This window comes from Balaenoptera borealis (assembly GCF_965194805.1).
Source record: "Balaenoptera borealis genome assembly, chromosome: 3".
NCBI lineage: Eukaryota > Metazoa > Chordata > Mammalia > Artiodactyla > Balaenopteridae > Balaenoptera > Balaenoptera borealis.
In genome coordinates this window covers 184,916,999-184,935,235 of record NC_138866.1, presented here as the reverse complement: position 1 = coordinate 184,935,235, position 18,237 = coordinate 184,916,999, and the positions used below count along the sequence as shown (strand labels likewise).

At 36.7% G+C, this 18,237-nt stretch overlaps 1 protein-coding gene across 1 annotated transcript in view; it reads left to right on the top strand.

The window, feature by feature from the left end:
- RAB18 (RAB18, member RAS oncogene family) overlaps window positions 1-16,814 on the top strand; it is a 28,891-nt gene extending 12,077 nt beyond the window's left edge. Inside the window, exons 3-7 of the mRNA XM_082385983.1 lie at window positions 6,660-6,721; window positions 10,686-10,758; window positions 12,079-12,197; window positions 12,271-12,337; window positions 15,507-16,814. Of these exons, the coding sequence (XP_082242109.1) occupies window positions 6,660-6,721; window positions 10,686-10,758; window positions 12,079-12,197; window positions 12,271-12,337; window positions 15,507-15,682 (497 nt within the window). The 3' untranslated portion in view covers window positions 15,683-16,814. The remainder of the gene's footprint in view (window positions 1-6,659; window positions 6,722-10,685; window positions 10,759-12,078; window positions 12,198-12,270; window positions 12,338-15,506) is intronic.
- The last annotated feature ends 1,423 nt before the right edge of the window (window positions 16,815-18,237 follow it).

The following is an 18,237-nucleotide window of genomic DNA, read 5'->3' as shown; positions in this document are numbered from 1 at the left end:
GTGCAGTGTTGTGATGAGAGCTGATATCCTTCTTTTGTTCCTGATATTAAGGGGAAAACATTCAGTCTCTACCACTGAGTGTGCTGTTAGTTGTATCTTTTCATAGATGCTGTTTATCAGGTTGAGGAAGTTTCCTTCTATTTCTGGTTTGCTGAGAGGTTTCATTAGGAATGCATGTTGGATTTTGTTAAATTCCTTTTCCACATTTGTTGAGATGTTCATATGAAGTTTCTTTTTTGGTTTAAAATAGTAAAATCCACATTGATTTTTTTTTCTCCGTGTTATATCAACCTTTCATTTCTGAAATAACATCACTTGGTTGTGCTGTACTGTTCTTTTACACCTATTTGGATGACTTATGGTAAAATTTTGTTTAGGATTTTCATCTATGTTCATGAGGGATATTAATCTGTAGTTTTCTTTAATTATAGTGTCTTTGTCTGGTTTTGGTATCAGGGTACTGTAGAACTCATAGACTGACTAAGGAAGTATTCATTCCTCTTCAGTTTCCTGCAAGAGTTTGTTTGTAATGGATTATTATTTAAATGTTCAGTAGAATTCATTTGGGGCCTGGAGTTTTTTCGTGGAAAGGTTTTATCCACAGATTTAAATTCTTTCATAGATATAGGATTCTCCGGTTATCTATTTTTTATTGTGAAAATATACATAAGATAAAATTGACCATTTTAACCATTTTTAAGTGTATGATTCAGTGGCACTAACTATGTTCACATTGTTTTGCAACCATCAGTACTATCCATTTCCAGGACTTTTTCATAACCTCAAACAGGAACTCCACCCATTAAGCAATAACTCCCACTCCACATTTCCTCTCAGTCCCTGGTAACTTGTTCTGCCCTCCGTCTCTATGAATTTGCCTGTTCTAGATACCTTGTATTAGTAGACTCATACAATATTTGTCCTTTTGTAATTTGCTTATTTCACTTAACATAATGTGTTTAAGGTTCATCCATGTTGTAGCATATATCAGAATTTCATTCCATTTTATAGCTGTATGTATTGGAATTTCATTCCATTTTATGGCTAATAATGTTCCATTATATGTACATACCACATTTTGTTTATCCATTCATCTGCCCATGGACACTTGAGTTGCTTCCACCTTTTGCCTTTTGTGAGTAATACTGCTGTGAACATTGTTGTACAATTATTTGTTCGAGTTCCTGTTGTCAGTTCTTTTGGGTATGTACCTGAGTGGAATTGCTACATTGTATGGTAATTCTATTTTTAGCTTTTTGAGGAACTGCCAAACTATTTTTCACAGTGACTGTACCATTTTACATTCCTACCAGCAATGCACAAGCATTCTAATTTGTTAATGTCCTTGTTAACACTTGTTATTTTTCACTTTTTTCTTTCATTGTAGCTGTTTTAATGGATATGAAGTAGTGTCTCATTGTGTGTCTCATTTGCATTTCCCTAATGGATAATGATGTTGAGCATCTTTTCCTGTGCTTTTTGGCCATTTGTGTATATTATTTGGAGAAGTGTCTATTCAAATCCTTTTCCCCATTTTTGGATAAGGCTTTCTGTTGTTAAGTTATAGGCATTCTTCATATATTCCAAATACTAATCCCTTATCAGATAACTGGCTTGCAAATATTTTTTCCCATTTTGTGAGGTTTTTTTTCCACTCCCTTGACATTGCCCTTTGATGCATATAAGTTTTTAATTTTGATGAAGTCCAGTTTATTTTTCTTCTGTTGCCTGTGCTCTTGGTGTTATATCCAAAAAATCTTTGCCAAATCCCGTGTCATGAAAAATTTTTCCTATCCTTTCTTCTAAGAGTTTTTAAGATTTAGTTTTTACATTTATGTCTTTGATCCATTTTGGGCTAACTTTTGCATATGGTGTAAGGTTAGGGTCCAACTTCATTCTTTTGCATCTGGATATCTAGTTTTCTGAGCATCATTTGTTGAAAGGACTGGCCTTTACCTATTGAATGGTCTTGGCTTCCTTGTTGAAAATCAGTTGGCTATATATGTGAGGGTTTATTTCTGGGTTCTCTATTTATTCCATTGGTTTAAATGTACTTAATGCTAGTACCATTGTTTTAATTATTGTAGTTTTGTAGTAAGTTTTGAAGTTTTAAAGTTTTGTAATTTAGTGCCTCTTGTACTTCTATACGAATTTTAGTGTCAGCTTTTCCATTCTGCAAAAAAAGCTATAGAATTTTTATTGGATTGTGTTGGATCTGTAGATAGTTTTGGGTAGTATTGTCATCATCACAATATTAAGCCTTCCAACTCATGAACACAGCATGTCTTTCCACTTATTTGTGTCTTCTTTAATTTCTTTCAGCAGTGTTTTGTAGTTTTCAGTGTATAAATATTAAAGCTCCTTGGTTAAATTTATTCCTGAGTACTATTATTATTATTATCATCGTCATCATCATCTATTTTTAAAATATTTTATTCTTTTTGATGCTATTGTAAATGAAATGATATTTAAAATTTTTCTTTTTGGATTGTTCATTACTAGGGTATAGAAATGCAACTGAGTTTTGCATGTTGATTTTATATCCTGCAACTTTGCTGAATTCACTTATTAGTTCTAACAATATTTTTGTATGTGTATGGAATATAATCATTAGGATTTTCTACATATAAGAAATGTTGTCTGTAAACAGATAATTTTACTTCTTCCTTCCCAATATGGATGCCTTTTATTTCCTTTTCTTGCCTAATTGCTCTGGCTAGGACTTCCAGTACTCTGAGAGTAGAAGTGGTGAGAGTATGCATCCTTATCTTGTTCTGATCTGTGGGGAAAAGCTTTCAGTTCTTCACCAGTGAGTATGATGTTAGTTACAGGTTTTTCTTATGTATTCACTTGTGTTTTCTTCTTCATTGTCTAATCTGCTGTTAATCCCATCCTGTGTATTTTTTTTTTTTTTTAATCTCAGACATTGTCATTTTCATCTCTAGATGTTTGGTATGGGTTTTTAAAATCTCTCTCACGTCAGCTTAACTTTCTGAACATGTGGTATACAGTTATGTGTTTTTAATATCCTTCTTTGCTAGTTTTAACATCTTTGCTAGTTCTGAGTCAGTTTCTCTTGATTGCTTGTTTTTCTTTTCATAAGGCAGATGATTCCATTGATATGTTCTGGTTTCCCATTCATTGGTATTTCTTTACAGTGTAGTTGATATTATCTTTGGTAAATTTTCATGTCTCACTTATTGCTTGTTTCAAAGGTTTTATTGGTTATATTATCTAGTTTTAACTAACTTAACCTTCATAAAATAGGCGTGTGCCTATAAAAAGATTCCTGCAGAGGAACAGAATTGAATATTGTATTAAAAATGCAAGCCCAAATGAACAACTAGAGAAAAGCTGAAGTGACAGTTCTTCTGTGATTTTGTAATTCATAATAAGAAATATATGTTTGGTTCCTAGCACTGAACTCTGAAAACCCTTGGATTTTCTTAAGTGATAAGAATCATTAAAGATGTCTTTTGTTTTTCTTTTCTTTTTTTTTTTCTTTTTTGGCCGCACCACGTGGCTTATGGGATCTTAGTTCCCCGACCAGGGACTGAATGAACCTGGGCCCCGGCAGTGAAAGCACCAAGTCCTAACCACTGGACGGCCAGGGAATTCCCAGGATGTCTTTTGTATTTTCATAACAAGCCTTTTTCAGCCACACCTGAGTTTATGTTAATGATGTGACTTCTAGAAAGCCCCTAAGCATAGAGGCTGGTTGCCAGGAGAACCAACCATGTATTGGGTTGGCCAAAAAGTTCGTTTAGGTTTTTCTGTAAGATGCTGTGGAAAACCCAAACAAACTTTTTGGCCAACCCAATAATTAGAGGGTTGGAACTTTTCAGCCCTATCTTACCTCCCTCACTTCCAGGGTGCAGAGAGGGGCTGGAGGTTTTGTTTAATCACCAAAGGCAAATGATGTAATCAGTAAAGCTCCATAAAAAAACCCCACGGGTTCAGAGAGCTCTGTGTTGGTGAACACGTGGAGGTACTGGGAGGACGGCATGCTTGGAGAGGGCATGAAAACTCTGTGTCCCTTCCCCATACCTTGCCCTGTGCCCAGATCTCTTCCCTCTGGCTGTTCCTGGGTTGTATCCTTTTATAATAAAATGATAATCTAGTAAGTAAGTAAGTAAGTAAACTGTTTTTCTGAGTTCTTTGAGCTACTATATCAAATTAATCTAATTGAGGAGGGATTATGGGAACCTCTGATTTATAGCCAGTTGGTCAGAAGCACAGGTAACAACATGGACTTGAGACTGGACTCTGAAATGGGGGTGTGGCAGTCTTGTGGGACTTCGCCCTTACCCTGTGGGATCTATCTCTTAACTTCAGGTAGATAGAGTCAGAACTGAATTGAATTGTGGGACACCCAGCTGGTGTCCCTGGAAAGTCAAAGAATTGGTAGTTGTGGGAAAAACCCTACGTATTGGGTCACAGAAGTGTTCAGTGTTGTAGAGGAGAAACACAGGAATGTTTTTTCCTAAACATTCTTCCTCTATTATGAGCTCCTTGTTTGTCATCCACATGAGGAGGTTGAAAAGATAGTTTAATCAAATGTAGTGAGAAGTTGGCAAAATAAAATTTATCAAAAACATTCCCACTGCTGCCACCAGTAAGGCAAATTAACAGCCACTTGCAAAACAGAAGACCCAGACTTGGTGAAGAAGCAGTTTGAGCATCTAAGAGCTAAAGAGATCAATATCTGCACATGAGATTCACCAGAGGAACCAAGGGAAGATGAATGAGAACTGAGGGTCCTGTGTCCAGAAGAGGTACCCTTTCAGGTTGCCTGTCTCTTGACTTTGATGGGAGGACTCCAGGCGCAGTGTTTCCTGAGGGTGTTATCTGTAGCTTTCAAATCTAACATGTCAGAAGAGTAACTTGGAGACAGTTATTGACATGCAAATTATACGTATGACAGAGAAAGTCATTAGACTGCCAAGAAATATATGCAGGAAATTATAAAAGAGAAAGAGGATATTGGGGGAGGGAAGGAGAACACAAACATTCTGGGAACACTGAGTTTCTTTTCCTGGGTAGACTAGCTGGTAGCAGTCTGCCCTTGAGCAGGTTTGTCTTAGGTGTTTAAGAATAGAAAAGTTCTTTCTGTCTTCTCTGAAGAACCTTGAGAATTTAACTGTGGAGCATGTGTGACAGGCCGTCTCTTTGTGATGTCTACCAGTGGCCTTCATTTAGTACCTCTACCAAGTCAGAACCATTTCTTCATCCACATTTTCTCAAGTTTGGGTGTCTTTTTTTTAAGCTATATGAGTAAAATGTAAATAATTTCATATTTTTTATAAAAATGGTGTGGCAGATTTCTTTATCTAGACCTGGTGAATACAAGATTACTTAATATATAGAATTTTTTGTTTGTTTTGCCTCAAAGAAACTACACTTAGGTTTTCCTTGGACTGTGCAATTGGCACTGTCCTTTAACTCGTGGTTGCCTGACATTCTAGGAATGACTTTATCAACTTCTTTATCACCTTAGCCCAAGACACCAAACTGTTTTTTAAAAATCTTTGGCATGCAGAAAGACCTGGTGTAATGCATGTTTTGAAATGCATTTTTATTACCTAATTTGTGTGTGTAATGGATTGTCAGAAATCAGCCAAGAATTACTAATATATTTCCATATTGGTGACAGGTGTTCTAGGAAGCATTTAGTATTTGAGCATTTATATGTATCATCTTAGTTGTGGCTGTTCTGAATTAATTGTGATAAGCTAAAATCTTTTGAAAGTTTCTTTCCAAGTGTCTTGAGTTAATATTTTCCCTCTGGCCAGTGGGATAGACTGCACATTATTTTTGATACTCTTTTAAGACATGTGGGCAGTTACTGTTCATTTAAGCCAGATGGCATGTGTCAAGTCCTTTTCCAGGGCAGGGAGAGGTTTTGGGGGCTGCTGTAGTAGAGCCCAATGTGACTTCTTACGGAACTTGTCTTCTTTTCATATAAATCAGTACATACAGATTTCACTGCTCTTCGAGCACTCCTCTTTAACTTAAGAAGATTCTTAAAGGATTGGGCATAAACGTTTTTGTGTGTAAATTCTCTTTTTGCAGTTGTGCAGTAGCAAGTGATTATTGATAAGGTTATATAAAATGAATACTGTTTTTTAGGATAAAAACAAACAAAAACAAAGAATTCATAAGGCAAGGAAAGAGGGGCCCTTTTATAATTTTACCAGTCTTCCAAGGTGCCCACAGCCAGAATCTGACTTAGGGTGTTGGCCGGCTGTGGACAACGCTCCTAATAATAGCTTAGGGGGCCCTGGGAAAGTGCCCCAACCCACAGTCAGCCAGAGGTCTTCTCTACATCAGCACGGTGAACTCCAGCTCTTGGCTTTTAATGTGCAGGGTCGATCACCACCTTACACTTTCATTTTTTTCAATAAAACGTTTGTTTTTTCAAGAAGTACAGGTAGGTGAATGAATTTTACAAGCATTTGGTTTTCATTTTTCTTGATTAAATTCTAAGCTGCTAAACTTTAGTGACACTTTTTCTTTTACCTTCACATCCATAACTCTAAGAATTCAGATGTGAATTTGGGCATTTAATAAAGTGGCTTTTCTGTTTCTTCATTTTCTTGGTAATTGATTTAAAATGTATGTTTTACTGGAATTCTTATCAAATTTTTCATTTTTCCAAGGTGTTGACTTTAAGGTGAAAACAATTTCAGTGGATGGAAATAAGGCTAAACTTGCAATATGGGTAAGAATTTTTAAAATGTATTTTCTGTAAATATTAAACTTGTACTTTTTGAAGAAGCAGAAATTGATGTGTGTAGTGTTGTAGAGGTGAATGAGTGATGTGTGTTTAATAACTTGGGAGATTTGATGTTGATTAAAGGATAGACATAAATAGTTATATCTTATAATTCTGTAATCAGGCAGAGACTTGTTTTACTTACTCAGATTTTTTAAATATATAATCCCTTCAGAATATTTGAAAACAGAGTATTAAAAAAATCATCGTCTGCCAGAGAGAATCACTGTTATTGAATGTGTTTCTTTAAAGTTTTAAAAAGACAACCTACTCTGAACTAATGCTAAAGGCAGTTGTTGGGGAGAAGGGGATGAAGCGATACTTAGAAAAAATGATTTTTCATGTTTGTTAGTGTAAATATCTATAAAATTTGAGCTTGCCAACTTTGGATTTTTTTTTAATACTGATGCCGAGTGTTTACTTACTAGCGTCTTGTCACTCGCCTGTTAACCCAGCTGTTCTGATCCGCATTCTCTGCTAACTAGACCTCTTCCTGGAAGTGCTGAATAAGGTAGCACTAGCTGCCGGAACGTCCAGCTTACTCAGCCTGTGTCTGTCTGCTCCTCTTTCTCCCCCTCCTTCCTTCCTTCCTTCCTTCCTTCCTTCCTTCCTATCTCTGTCTCTCCATCTAAGTATGATTGCTTATATATTAAATATGTTACATATAAAATTTATAAAAATATACTCATAATCTAATTCTCACATATGCTATAGTTAAATATCTAAGTATATTTTTATAACATGATAATAATATTAGAACTGGTCTGCAGTCATCAAATTGAGTCATACTTCGGTGGCTAAGTAGTAAATGCTGGCTGGGTGGGTGTCAATTACAGATTGAAACAGCAAGTGTTCGTGCATTGTATGATCTCATTCATGTTAACGGCATTCTCTGAATGGCACACTATTTCTAACACACATTTTATTCCAAATGACTGTGTGTCTTATGTTTTTTTTGTTAATTTTTTTCTAAGATACAATGCTTTACATGATTGGTAGCCTGTTTGTCCCTTCCCCAAAATATGTTTAATATCAATCAGTATAGTAATGTCTGACAAGAAACAATTTGGAAAATGTTGGACTAGACCATAGTAAAATATATATTGAAGTTTAAGAATGCTCCCTTCTTTCCGTACTGAAGTGGAGCCTGATTTTCCATGTTTTTCTTGTTTGATTTATTACCTCTTCTGCCCTTGCTCCTGCTGTGACATATACAATTTAGAATAGGATCTGAGGCTTGAAGGTTGCTGTGAGATCTTACTTTCATACAAGAGGTTTTTTGTTTGTTTTTAATTTACTTTCTAGTTCCTGCTCCATAAAAAGGTTGGCAGGTATTACTGAAGTGACATCTTTATCATAGGCTTATAAATATTTTTTAAATAAGAGAGGCTTCTCCTGACTGCAAGGATAATATAGTTTCATTCTAAAAAGGATAATCAAAATAGTATGAAATTAATAGAGAAGAAAGTTCATCTTTAACCAATGTCTGCATGTTAGTGAACATCCTATAAAATATGTCAGACACATGCACGTTGTTACACGTGTTGTATATGCAACTTTCTGAAAGAAAGGATTAAATCTTCATCCTTTCACCTGCTTGCCACCCTCCCCCAGCACACTGTGTGCATTGTTCCGCGTCAGTAAATATAGAAGTACCTCGGTTTAAATGACCGTCTTAAGATATCTACACTGTTAATAGCTTTTCACAAAGATCAGATGTGCTGTGGGTGAGCATCTGTGTGTACGTGTTCAGTTACTTCACAGTGTATGCTTAGAAGCTGAATTAGTGTCTCAGAGAATATGAAGATTTAACATTGGGGTGTAGGAAAAAGGTCTTCCGTGCTATATATTGTTAATCTTTCTCATTTTTGACTTTCTGAGTAATAATTTTTCACTTATATTTGCATTTCTTTTGATTAGTGAGATTTTTTCTTACATATTTATTGATTATATTTTAATGAATTTTCTCTTATATGCTTTGCCCTTTTTATATTAGTGTTCATCTTTTTCATGATTAAAGTCTTTATATAATAAAAATACTAGCTTTTTGTCATACGCCACATTTTTTCCACTCTGTCATTTGTCTTTAAAATCTTATTTAGGAGGAGTATACATTAATGTTCTTATGTGTGTGTGTGTGTGTGTGTGTGTAATACTAACTCTGTCATACGCTGCAGATTTTTTCCCCTAGTTTGTCATTTACTTTCAAATCTTGTTGAGGATGAGTGTTGGGGGGGGCGGGGAGAGAGCATGGTGTTGGGGAGGGGTGTTCTTGCCATACCAAGGGTTTAGTATTTACATGATTAAATCAGTTATTTTCTTCATGCATCTGGGTGTCATGTCATATTTAGGAAGGCCTTCTCACTCAGTATTAGAAATATATGAATCTACTTCATGTAAATAAAATTGGTTCCTCTCCCCCTTGGATGCACCTTCTAGGATTATTCAAATAGAATATTCAGGCACAGCCCTGCCTCCTGTGCCCCCGAAAGAGCTGCGCACACATCATGACCTACTTGGCACCCACCTCTGAGGTGGTGCTTCTCTACATCCTTCCCTCACTTCTCCCCACATTCTGTTATTTAGCCTTTCTAGATCCTTTCCAGCTTTGTCCGTTTCTGTCTTTAATAATCCTCTCTTCTCCCATCAGAAAATAAAACCACATATAATAAGCTCTGCTTCCTTTATCTTACAAAGATGTTATTACTTACTGCAAATTCCTGTTTTGAAGACAAGCAAAGATCTAACTTCTGACTATTTAAACATATAAATTATATAGTTATTATACATTCTGATCCATCTGAGCTTCTGCTTGCCCCATAGCTAAACTCACACTTACAACCATGGAACTGGCAGTTGTTGACGTTTGATATACGTCTTTACTTTTCTTCAGGTTATTTGACATTAGCAGACTGTAAACTTTTTCTTAAAAGACTGGAAAATAAATATTTAGTTCAACCCCAAGGTGGGCCGTACAGCAGTACATAAGTGAATGGGCCTGGCTGTGTTCCAGGAAAACTTTATTTAATAAAAACATATAATGAAACAGGTGGTGGGCTGAGGCAGCAGTTTACCAACTGCTGCTTTGCTTAATCTTAGGTAGACTTGAGCCACAGTCTGAGGATGGTAGAAAGAAGACAGAAGGAACCAGGCCCAGAAGAAGAGACTTGTTAGTTAGTTTACTCCTTTTTTTTTTCAACAAAAGTTGAGCAACTATTCTATGGCAGGAATTTCTCTGGGCTCTGGGGTTAAACTGGTGATTGAGCTGATGTGGTCCCTTCCTTGTGAAATTTACATTTCCTAGCTTGTGTACATCTTATATTCATTACCCCTAATATGAGTCAGAAATGTAATAAGGAGTGGTTTGGTTTTAATGCATTTTCCTGAAAGAAGATACATAGAAAACATTTTTAAAAGTACAACCTAAAAATTTCCTACTTAAAATAAAACACCGCTGTAATTCTCTTTAAATCAGTGGTTCTCAACCTTGATTCTATGTGAGAATCACCTGGTGGGAAGAGTATTAAAACTTCTGTCATACCCTAGTTAAGTCAGAGTCTTCATGGGTTGAAGCTAAGTGTCTGTATTTTTCATTTCCTAGGAAAGTTTATTTTGCCACCGGAGTTGAGAACAATGGCTTTCAATGAAATGGGTTTCATGTGTGATAAAAATCTTAAATCCAAAATGGTAGAAAACCTATACTTTGTTACATTTTTTCTAGCGATGAGGCAGTATTTGTTAGTTTCTATGTTACATTTGTCAGTAAAAAAAAACGTCTTATTTAAATTTTAAGTTTTAAATGAGCTTGATATTTTAATAATGCTGTTCAACTTTCTGCTCTTGAATTAGTATGTTGAAGGTTTTTATTTATACTTTGTTTTGTTTAATAATAATTGATTGTCACTTTTAGGATACTGCTGGTCAAGAAAGGTTCAGAACATTAACTCCCAGCTATTATAGAGGTGCACAGGGTGTTATATTAGGTAAGGTTGTACTTTCATATACCGTTTAAAAAATAGTTTTATTACTCGGGAATTTCTAGTTTTCCTTGTTTGTGAAGGTCAATACGTTTTTGTTTCATTTTTCTTTAGGGCTACTTTTATGTGACTTGAAGTTATATTAACTTCATGTAATATTAATGAATATTTAAACTTTTAAGATTTTGTTTCAGCCCTTTGTCTAGCAATTAAAAAATAAAGGTCAGAAACATGTAGTAAGGAGTGGTTTGGATTTATGCATTTTCCTGAAAGAAGATACACAGAAAACATTTTTAAAAGTACAACCTAAAAATCGCTTACCTAAAATAAAACACCCCTATAATTTATCTGGCTTAAAAGCACGTGTTGCTGAGGACATAATTGAGGACCAGTCCTCCTGTCATTGGTCTGTCTTAGAGTATTACCAGAAACCAATCTTCAGTCAGCAGCTTACAAATATTTACTGCCAGATTATAAAAGAAGGAGAGTGTTGGTTGCTTAGCGGAATTTGTTTTATTAGTCTTGAAAAATAGCACAAAGCACTTAGTACTATTGATTTATAATCACAGAGAACTTAAAAACCAAGTGTGGATTTTCAATATAATTTATTGAAAAGTGCTTGTTCTTAATATTCCTGAGAAACTGTTTAAAATGAATATTGATCTATTGTAGGGAGAAATCTCTTTTTATATCATGACTTGTGAGGCTTTGGTTTCATTTCTGTTAATTTGACAGTGACTCTCATAGTTCTGGTTCAGCATCTCCTAAGTTTAGAAAACACTTTAAATTAATAAGCTCTTTATTTAGTGTAATGCAGAGTGATGCGAGATGAAAGTGAAAACAGAGGAAGACGGTCAGGATTCCACCCACCAACTTTACATATTTTTTCAAATTTTCAAATTCTGGTCCTTTTGAGAAATAAAATAACAGGGTCATAGATGTTGAAATTTATGTAAAATTTTTTGGTATTTTGCCACAGATTTGAATCTAAACACCTTTTGGTTTTCAGACAAACTTTTTTTATTGTTATAAATGGAGACAGCTGTTGTTTTGCTTAATTTTCAGTTATCACATAGGATATAATTTCATTTCTCTCACAACATATGTAAATAAAGTTGAAGTATGTATGTAAATGCATATTTTTTTTAAAAAAAATACACTTGTTTCTTCCATCTGGATCAGTAGGCACTGATTTTTTAAGCATTGAAGGCTTAAAAAACAGACTTGTCTGTATAGTAAGGTCAGTTCCTAGTACATATCAGAAATATAATGTCATTGTTTCTTACTTCTGATATTTATTTAATAAAATGATTCTTTTTATTTCAGTTTATGATGTCACAAGAAGAGACACCTTTGTTAAACTGGATAATTGGTTAAATGAGTTGGAAACGTACTGCACGAGAAATGACATAGTAAACATGCTAGTTGGAAATAAAATTGATAAGGTGAGAAGTCAGACACTTGGCAGTGTGGCTCTATATTTTGGTAGCTTTTCTTAATCTTTGATTTATCTTTTAGGAAAATCGTGAAGTTGACAGAAATGAAGGCCTGAAGTTTGCACGGAAGCATTCCATGTTATTTATAGGTAGGTGTGTGAATCTTTATCTTTTCATTATTAATGAAGAGTTTTTAAATGGAGTTTCTGTTACATTGTTCTCTCTGTGAACCATAAAATGTGTGGCTATAGCTCATGGTCGTCTTGTGCTATAAAACTAACCTACTGGAGAGCCAGGTTGCTTATTTTCCTTTCTGTGAAAAAGCATAGGATCGCATCATGTGAAGCCGTACAGCACACGGTCGCACCATGCCTCGCCTTCAGTAAAGCCAGGAACCCAGCCCTGCAGTCGCACCTGCTGGTTCATGTGCTGGCAGCAGTGGCGCCACCTGAGAGCTTGTTAGAAATGCTTCATTTCAGACCCCAGCCCAGTTTTTCTGAATTAGAATCTGCATTTGAGAAAGACGTTCGTGTGATCTGTGTGCACGTTAATACGTGAGAAGCACGGTAGAGCAAGTGTTGGCAAATACAGCACGGGCCAGATGTGGCCCCACTGTTTGTGTGGGAATGCACCATGCCCGCTCATCTGTGATGCTGTCTATGGCTGCCTTCGTGCTTCGTGGCGGAGTTCAGTCATTACAGTGGAGGCGGTATGGCGTCAAAGCCTAAAATATTTACTCTCTAGCCACTTACAGAAGACGTTTGTTGACCCCTTGTCTGGCATAGTGGACTGGCTCTACCAGTTGGGAGCTTTTAAAAATTACAGCTCTCTGGGCCTTACTTACCACAGGTCTGAAACAGAGCCTCGAAGGCAGTTTATAAGAAACACCCTAGTTGATTCTGATGTGAAGCCAGCTTTAGGAATTACTGTTTTAGCTATTATTCCACTGTATTAGAACCTAGCAGGAATCAGGAAATGGAAATGGGAGAACATCACATATAAAGAGAAGTGGGGTGGTATAAGTGGAAGGTATAGGGAATTTTAGAAAGGGATTGAGTAGTATCTCTACTGCTTACTTGCTAGGTGTCTTTCATTTCTGTATGTTAGTTTGTTCAATTCATATTTATTGAACACTGAGGATACAACAATGAACAAAATGGTCCAACTTCCTGTCCTCAGGGAGTTTACATTCCAGGCTGGGAAACAGACTTGTATAAGTAAGTAGTGCTATGCAGGAAATAAAACATAGTAAGGGGAGAGAGAAGGACCAGGGTGGGAGGTAATAAGGAAAAGTTCTTTGAGAGAGTGCCATTTAAGCAAGAATTCGTGGTATGAAGATCAAGACGGAGAGCGTCTCAGGCTGAGAGAATAACAAGTATTTCCTGAGGTAGGAACCAGCTTAGTGTGTCTGAGCAACAGGAAGAAAGCTTGTGGGCTGGAGCATAGTGTGGGCTGGAGGAGAGGGTGGTGATGATGGGACAAGAGATCTTAAAAGGTCATGTTGGGCCTCCTAGGGTATGGTAAAGAAATGAATTTTATTCTAAGCAAGGTGGAAAGCAAGGGAGTAGTGCTGTGATTTGATATTCTTTTAAAGAGCCTCATTTGTGTAGAAAGTGGCCCGTGAGAAGCAGAAGCAGGAGGCTGGTTGTTCTCTTACACTGGCCTAGATGAGGGACGCTGGCGGCGCTGACTGCGGTGGCAGTCGTGGGTGGTGGGGAGTTGGCAGGTCCAGGAGACGCTTTGAGGGTAGAGCTGACAGCAGATAGGTTGGGTGCGGAGGGTAAGGAAAGAGAGCAGTCAGGATAAGTTCAAGTCTCTGGCATGAGCAGCTAGGTGAATGGTGGTGCCATAACTGAGATGTGGAAGTCTGAGATAAGAACAGGTTTAGGCAGAGGAATAGGGAATCAAGATTTCTGCTTAGACATAAGACCTGTCTTTCAGACAACCAGTGGACATCGTGGTCATTGGCACTTAGGTGGCATTTAAAGTCATGGGACTGGAGCAATCACTACAGGAAAAACTGGATAGAAAAGGGCTGAAGATTGAACCCTGGGGTACTCCCAACAATTAGAAGTCAGCAGAAAGAGGAGGTGCCAGCAAGTAAGGCTGTGAATGATATGCCAGCGAGAGAGGAGTGCCAGGAGTGTTCAGTGTCCTGGAAGTCACGTGAACACAGTATTTACAGGAAGAAAGCGGTCAGCCGCATCAAATGCTGCAAGGCGTCAAATGAGAAAAGGACGTTGGATTTGACAAGGCAGAGGCTGTTGGTAGTCTCTAAAAGAATAGTTTCCATGGAGTGGTGGGAACAAAAGTCTAATTAGAGTAGTTTGAAGAAAATTTTGAGATAAAGTGGAAACAACTTATATGGACAGCTCTTTGTGACAGTTTTGCTTTGAGAGAGTAGAGAAACTAGGTGGCTACTGGAGGAGGTGTGGGCTGGAGGGCAGGTTGGTTGGTTGGGCGGGTGGGTGTTTAATAAGACGGACAATAATTCTGGTGGGCTTCTAAACTGACTGGTATAATCCAGCAGAGAGGGCACATGATTTTTCAGTGAATGAGAAGGGATGGGATCCCGGGAACTAGACAAAGGGGTGGCCTCGGACGGCAGCCGGGATGGTTCACCCGTTGCAGCAGGAGTGAAGGCAAAGCCTAAGGATACAGATGTGGGTGGGCTGGTGACCCTGTTAGTGGGATGATCAGGGGTTCTTGCCAGGTTGTTTCTGTTTTTCTCAATATAAAGCTAGATCATCAGCTGAGGTAGAGGAGCTTTAAGATGAAGGAATAAACAGTCATCTCAGACTGGAAAAAAGGTAGTCACTGGGGAAATACAGGATTGGGGAGCAGTGCTAAGTGTCCGCATGCGTCTCATGAGCATAAATTTAAAATGGGACTAGTGTTCATGGTTGTATGTCATTTATCCACCCACCTATAGCTGCTGGATCACAGGCACAGAGCAACCAGATTGTTTAACTTAGAGCCTAGATTTCCGTATTCTAAAATGGGAATGATACCTGCTTCAGGGGCTAATTTTAAGAACTAAAAAAATTAAGGAAAGAACTTTGGCATAGTATTTGAGTAGGGCTTTAAAATTTACAACTCTATCACAAAATCTTGGGCTTATATACCGCTAGTCTTATGGATAGAATTTAAATAGCTCAACTTTGAGAGTTGCAGGAAATGCGCTAATCTTAAACCTGTGGGGAGAGATTTGGCTTTTTATATATCATCAGCTGATATTTCTGCTGTAATAGTTTTCCAGAAGAACGTAGAAATATGATCAGAAGAGAATGTACTCTGACATTTTTCCTTGAATTTCAGAGGCAAGTGCAAAAACCTGTGATGGCGTACAGTGTGCTTTTGAGGAACTTGTTGAAAAGATCATTCAGACGCCTGGACTGTGGGAAAGTGAGAACCAGAATAAAGGAGTCAAACTGACACACAGGGAAGAAGGCCAAGGAGGAGGGGCCTGTGGCGGTTACTGTTCTGTGTTATAAACCCTGGGAACTCCCATCTCTTTTGCATATTTGATCAGATAATGTCATCTTTCTGTATATAAACTCTGTAACTGCTATTTTAGGGTCCTTGCAGTTTGCACATATTTGTTTTGTATCATGGCAGTAAACATTTGCGAGAAATCCCACTTATCGACTTTTCCAGGTAAAGCATTATGGTAAGCATGCACAGGTTGCAATCTGCAGTTTTTTATGTAACATAAAATAGGTGTACCTTTATAAGTACATTTGATTTTATGATTTACATTCATCATGTGATTTCTTAAAAATCCACTTATCTACTATATGTTGATACAAGGTCTATTTCTGGTCTCCTTTTCATTTAAATACTCATCAATTACTGAATTAATTGGTATGTAGAACTCCTAGGACCACTGGGAGATATGCAGGTATCATCAAACCTGGCAAATTTCCCTTCAGAAATAACAAAGAGCGTGATTCCATAACTTTTCTAGGATGTTTGCTGATGGATTCTCTTTTAGTACTAAGCAGACTTCTCTTCCAGGACGTAGTCCAGGCCAATTTATAATTAAATCTCTGTTTGTTCTGATGATGCTTCTAAAATAGCATCGATATGTTAAAGAAGTTTGGTCTTACTTTTAATTTAGTTCAAGAGTAGCTCAGTTGCTTAACTGGAGTTTTAATTCTGTGATATGTACACGGGATTCATGACCCTTTGTGCAGCATTTTTGGTTATGTGGTATTTGACAGGATGGCAATAAGGTTTCCCCCCATTTTGTTTTCAGAAGGACAGGAATAGTGTGTTTATGTAACTAACTCATGTAGTACTTACCACTTTTAAAAACAACACCTTTTCCCATAAATGTTGGTGGTGTTTGTCCAAGTACTTCAATTGTAGCTTGTGTAATGTTAATGAATATCTGTATCTTATGACTTCCATAAATGGCTGGTTGATACTCAAAAACCTACTTCTGTGTTTTGAGGGTTGGGGGAAAACACACTAAATTATAATTTGAGAAAGGCATATTGCGTCCAGATTTTGATGTGTGTGGGAAAATACTGTTGCAATGAAAATCTTGGTAATTTACTGTAACAAGTAGCCAATAGTTTATCAGAACCAACTTGTACAGACTAATAAATCTTTTCCACAGTATTCAGTTTTCTAACCTCTTGCTATTGTACACTGTATATTTTTTCACTCATATATTTAATTTACATTGATCTCTGCTATTTTAAGCCTCCAGATAAGTAATTTGTCCTTTCAGGCAGGTTACTCTAATACCCCTCAGTAAGATTAATAAGAAATATTAATTTCTGGGCAGTTTGTTCTCTGTATACAGTTGCAAATGATAAACATTTTTGTGGGTCACCTTTGCAATATGTGTGATAATGGGCTGAAGTGTACATCTTCACATAAGAATACCTTACATTCTACGTGGTTCACACTTGTTAGACTACATTACATTTGATTAAAGGTTTTCTGCATTATGTATGTTTTTACTAAATATGAAACATATACTACTTTAATGTTGGAGAAAGATAGCTAACACATGTACTTAACGATTCGTCATTACATTAAAACTGTAGATTTGTATATTTATGTAGTTTCTGTATTGACATTTCTGTTTATTGCTTTTTGCTCCTTGAACTATATAATACTCTTTCTGTGCATTGGATTGTCTTGATTTGGTCAGAATTTGGATACATATGAGTCACTTAACTTTTAACAACTAATTTTGTTTGATTTATATTGTAACCTTTTATAGTTTTTAAATAAATATAGCCTGCTTTCCCTAGATGCATTTGTGCAGGAAGTATTGTACATTTCCCTGTTACTCTCATCAGCTGAGGAAGTCCTGAATACAGTGTTATTCACATTGTCACCATTTTGTTGCAAGCTTCTTGTTTCATAGTGTAGGTTTTCTAAGTGACGTAGTAGTACTATCTAAAATTAGTCACTTAACAGGATTTTGTCAGTTCTTCGTTTCTCAGTCATTTGTAGTAGTTTTAAAGTGCCTTTTGCAGATGGAGAAAATCAGAACAATTAGAATATAGTGTTTTGAGTCTGGGAGTACTGAGATAGACCTAAACAAAAAAATAACTTCAATTTATATTAACAGTAATAGTTATTGAATATTTATTGAAAACTTACTGGGTGTCAGGTCCAGTTCTAAGAAGTACTGGATTATCTCATTAAACCTCACAGCAACCTTAAGAGATTGGTTGGTACTGCCATTATGCCCATTTTAAAGATGAGGATAATGAAACATAGATGTGTTAAGTAACTTCCCAAAGATCACAAAGCTAGTCAGTGATGGAGGTGGATTCCAGTCAAGGCATCGTCACTCCTGAGGCCATACCGTTAACCACCGCTCCCTTTGCTATGGCTAGTTTTTGTTTTCACATAGCAGGTTTATCATTCTTTTGTTACGTGTAATTAATAGAAGCTTTTCAGGTTTTTTGGTTATAGAGTAAATCCCATTGATGTAAACCAACTGTGTAAATCATTTGACCTAGAAGTTAAGGTAGTAGAGTAGGTGGTCTCTTAGTTCTTTTACCTCCTCATAGTGGAATGA